Source organism: Plasmodium reichenowi, chromosome 14 (genome assembly GCF_001601855.1).
Source record: "Plasmodium reichenowi strain SY57 chromosome 14, whole genome shotgun sequence".
NCBI lineage: Eukaryota > Apicomplexa > Aconoidasida > Haemosporida > Plasmodiidae > Plasmodium > Plasmodium reichenowi.
In genome coordinates, this window is record NC_033659.1 from 345255 (window position 1) to 347382 (window position 2128).

The 2128-nt window shown below is 15.1% G+C and overlaps 1 protein-coding gene across 1 annotated transcript; it reads right to left on the reverse strand.

The window, feature by feature from the left end:
• Positions 1 to 123: 123 nt before the first annotated feature.
• On the reverse strand, positions 124 to 1002 carry PRSY57_1409300 (tetratricopeptide repeat family protein, putative; the record flags this gene model as incomplete). The annotated part of the gene is made up of 1 exon (XM_012909710.2): positions 124 to 1002. The coding sequence occupies one exon, from the start codon at positions 1000 to 1002 to the stop codon at positions 124 to 126; it is 879 nt and encodes a 292-aa protein (XP_012765164.2).
• Between the last annotated feature and the right edge of the window lie 1126 nt (positions 1003 to 2128).

The window sequence follows — 2128 nt, forward strand, 5'->3', positions numbered from 1 at the left end:
AAAATAATAAATAATAAATAATAAATATAAATATATATATATATATATATATATATATATATATATATATATGTGTTATTTTTCTCGTTAAAAGATTATATATAAGTAAAATATTTTATATTTTTATACGAATGATTCTCCTATTTCTTTCAAATATTGAAGTATAAGGTTCCTATAAAGAAAGTTGGTATTTTTATCATATAGATTATATAACCTATCTACACATTTTTTTGTTAGAATAACATCTACATTATCATTTAAATTTTTTCCCTTTTTATTTCCATATCGCGATAAATTAACGAGTACAATACCCCATAAGGCTCTTAAATTATTTTTCTGTAATTTTATAGATAAACAAAAATATTTACTACTTAATTCATACTGAGATATAGTATAATGTAATTCAGCGCATGAAAGTATATAATACAAATTTGTGGGTGCGTGTATTAATATTTCTTCAAAACAATATAATGCATATGTATAATAACAATTCTTTAAATATATTTCTCCAAGCTCATGCCATGCTTCAACATCTACTGGAAATTCTTTTAAATGATCATTCAATATTTGTATAACATTATTAATATTTCTTTCTACTTTTTTTTTTAATTTAACAATTTTTGCTCTTATTAATAAATCAGAAGGGTCATTATATAAATAATTTTTATATATACATAATGCTTCATCATTTTTATCCTTTAATTCATATACCATACCTTTTAAAATTTCAATTTTCTTCCCATTTAAATGTCCAAATCTATCATTCAATTTTTTAAAATATATATCAACATATTCATATAACTTTAATTCAATACATGCTTTTAATATCTCTTCATATAAATTCCACTTATATATGGAATTCTTCTTTCCATATTTTTTCAATAATTTTATTCCATAATATATTATTAATTCTTGTATATTCTTTTCTAAACATATTTCATAATTTCTCTGTAGGCTCTTAACATTATTATCTACACAATACAATATATTCTCTTCTTTCATTTTATTAAAAAAAAAAAAATATATATATATATATATATATATATATGTATGTACACACAAAAAATGGAATATATACAAATATATATTTTACATATAATACGTTTGCAAAAGTGAAATATATATTATTAATATTTCCTAACTACTGAAATAAATGACATTATATATATATATATATATATATATATATATATATATATAATATATTTTATATGAATTTATATGATTATAATTTAATTATTTTATATGTTTTATTATTTTATTTTTATTTTTTTTAATATTATATTCTTTTTGGTTTATAATAACAATTTTTTTTTTTTTTAATTTATATTTTCATTTTGTTAGAAATATTTAATTATTAAAATATAAAAAATATTTTTAGAAGGACTTATTTTTTATTTTTTCTGTATATACATTTTTACAAAACAAATAAATTACAAGATGAAATTTAAAAAGATAATTTTATGAGTTATATAATATTTATATATAATATATATATTATTATTTTATTTTTTTTTTTTTTTGTTCTTAAAACAATCAAAAAAATATGTGACAAAAATAATATATATAAAGGAATTAATATGTATATAATATTATATACATATTATATGTATAATAACTCCATATAATATATATATATATATATATATTATATATATATATATAAATACTGTGATTTTAAAAAAATATTATTATGTTATAAAACGTAAAAGTATGTCAATAATATATTCTTATTTTTTTATAATTCTTAATAATAAAAATAAAATATATATATATATATATATATATTATATTTATAACAACATATTTAAATATTAAACATTTTGAAAATGTAACAGTAATCTATGTAAACCATGTAATATAATAATATAATAAACTTTTTTATTTTTTTTTCACCTGCACTCCATAAAATAATTTACAGAAATATGGTAAATAAAAAATATATATATTGTAAATTTTATAAGAATATATAATATATGTTTGCTACACAAAATAACATATAATAAATGATTAAAATATATAAATTAAATTATTATATCCTTAAAAGTATAAATAATAATATATATATTTTTTGTAATATTATCATACGTATATAAAACTCTTCATTTCATCTTTTTTTCTTGGGTTT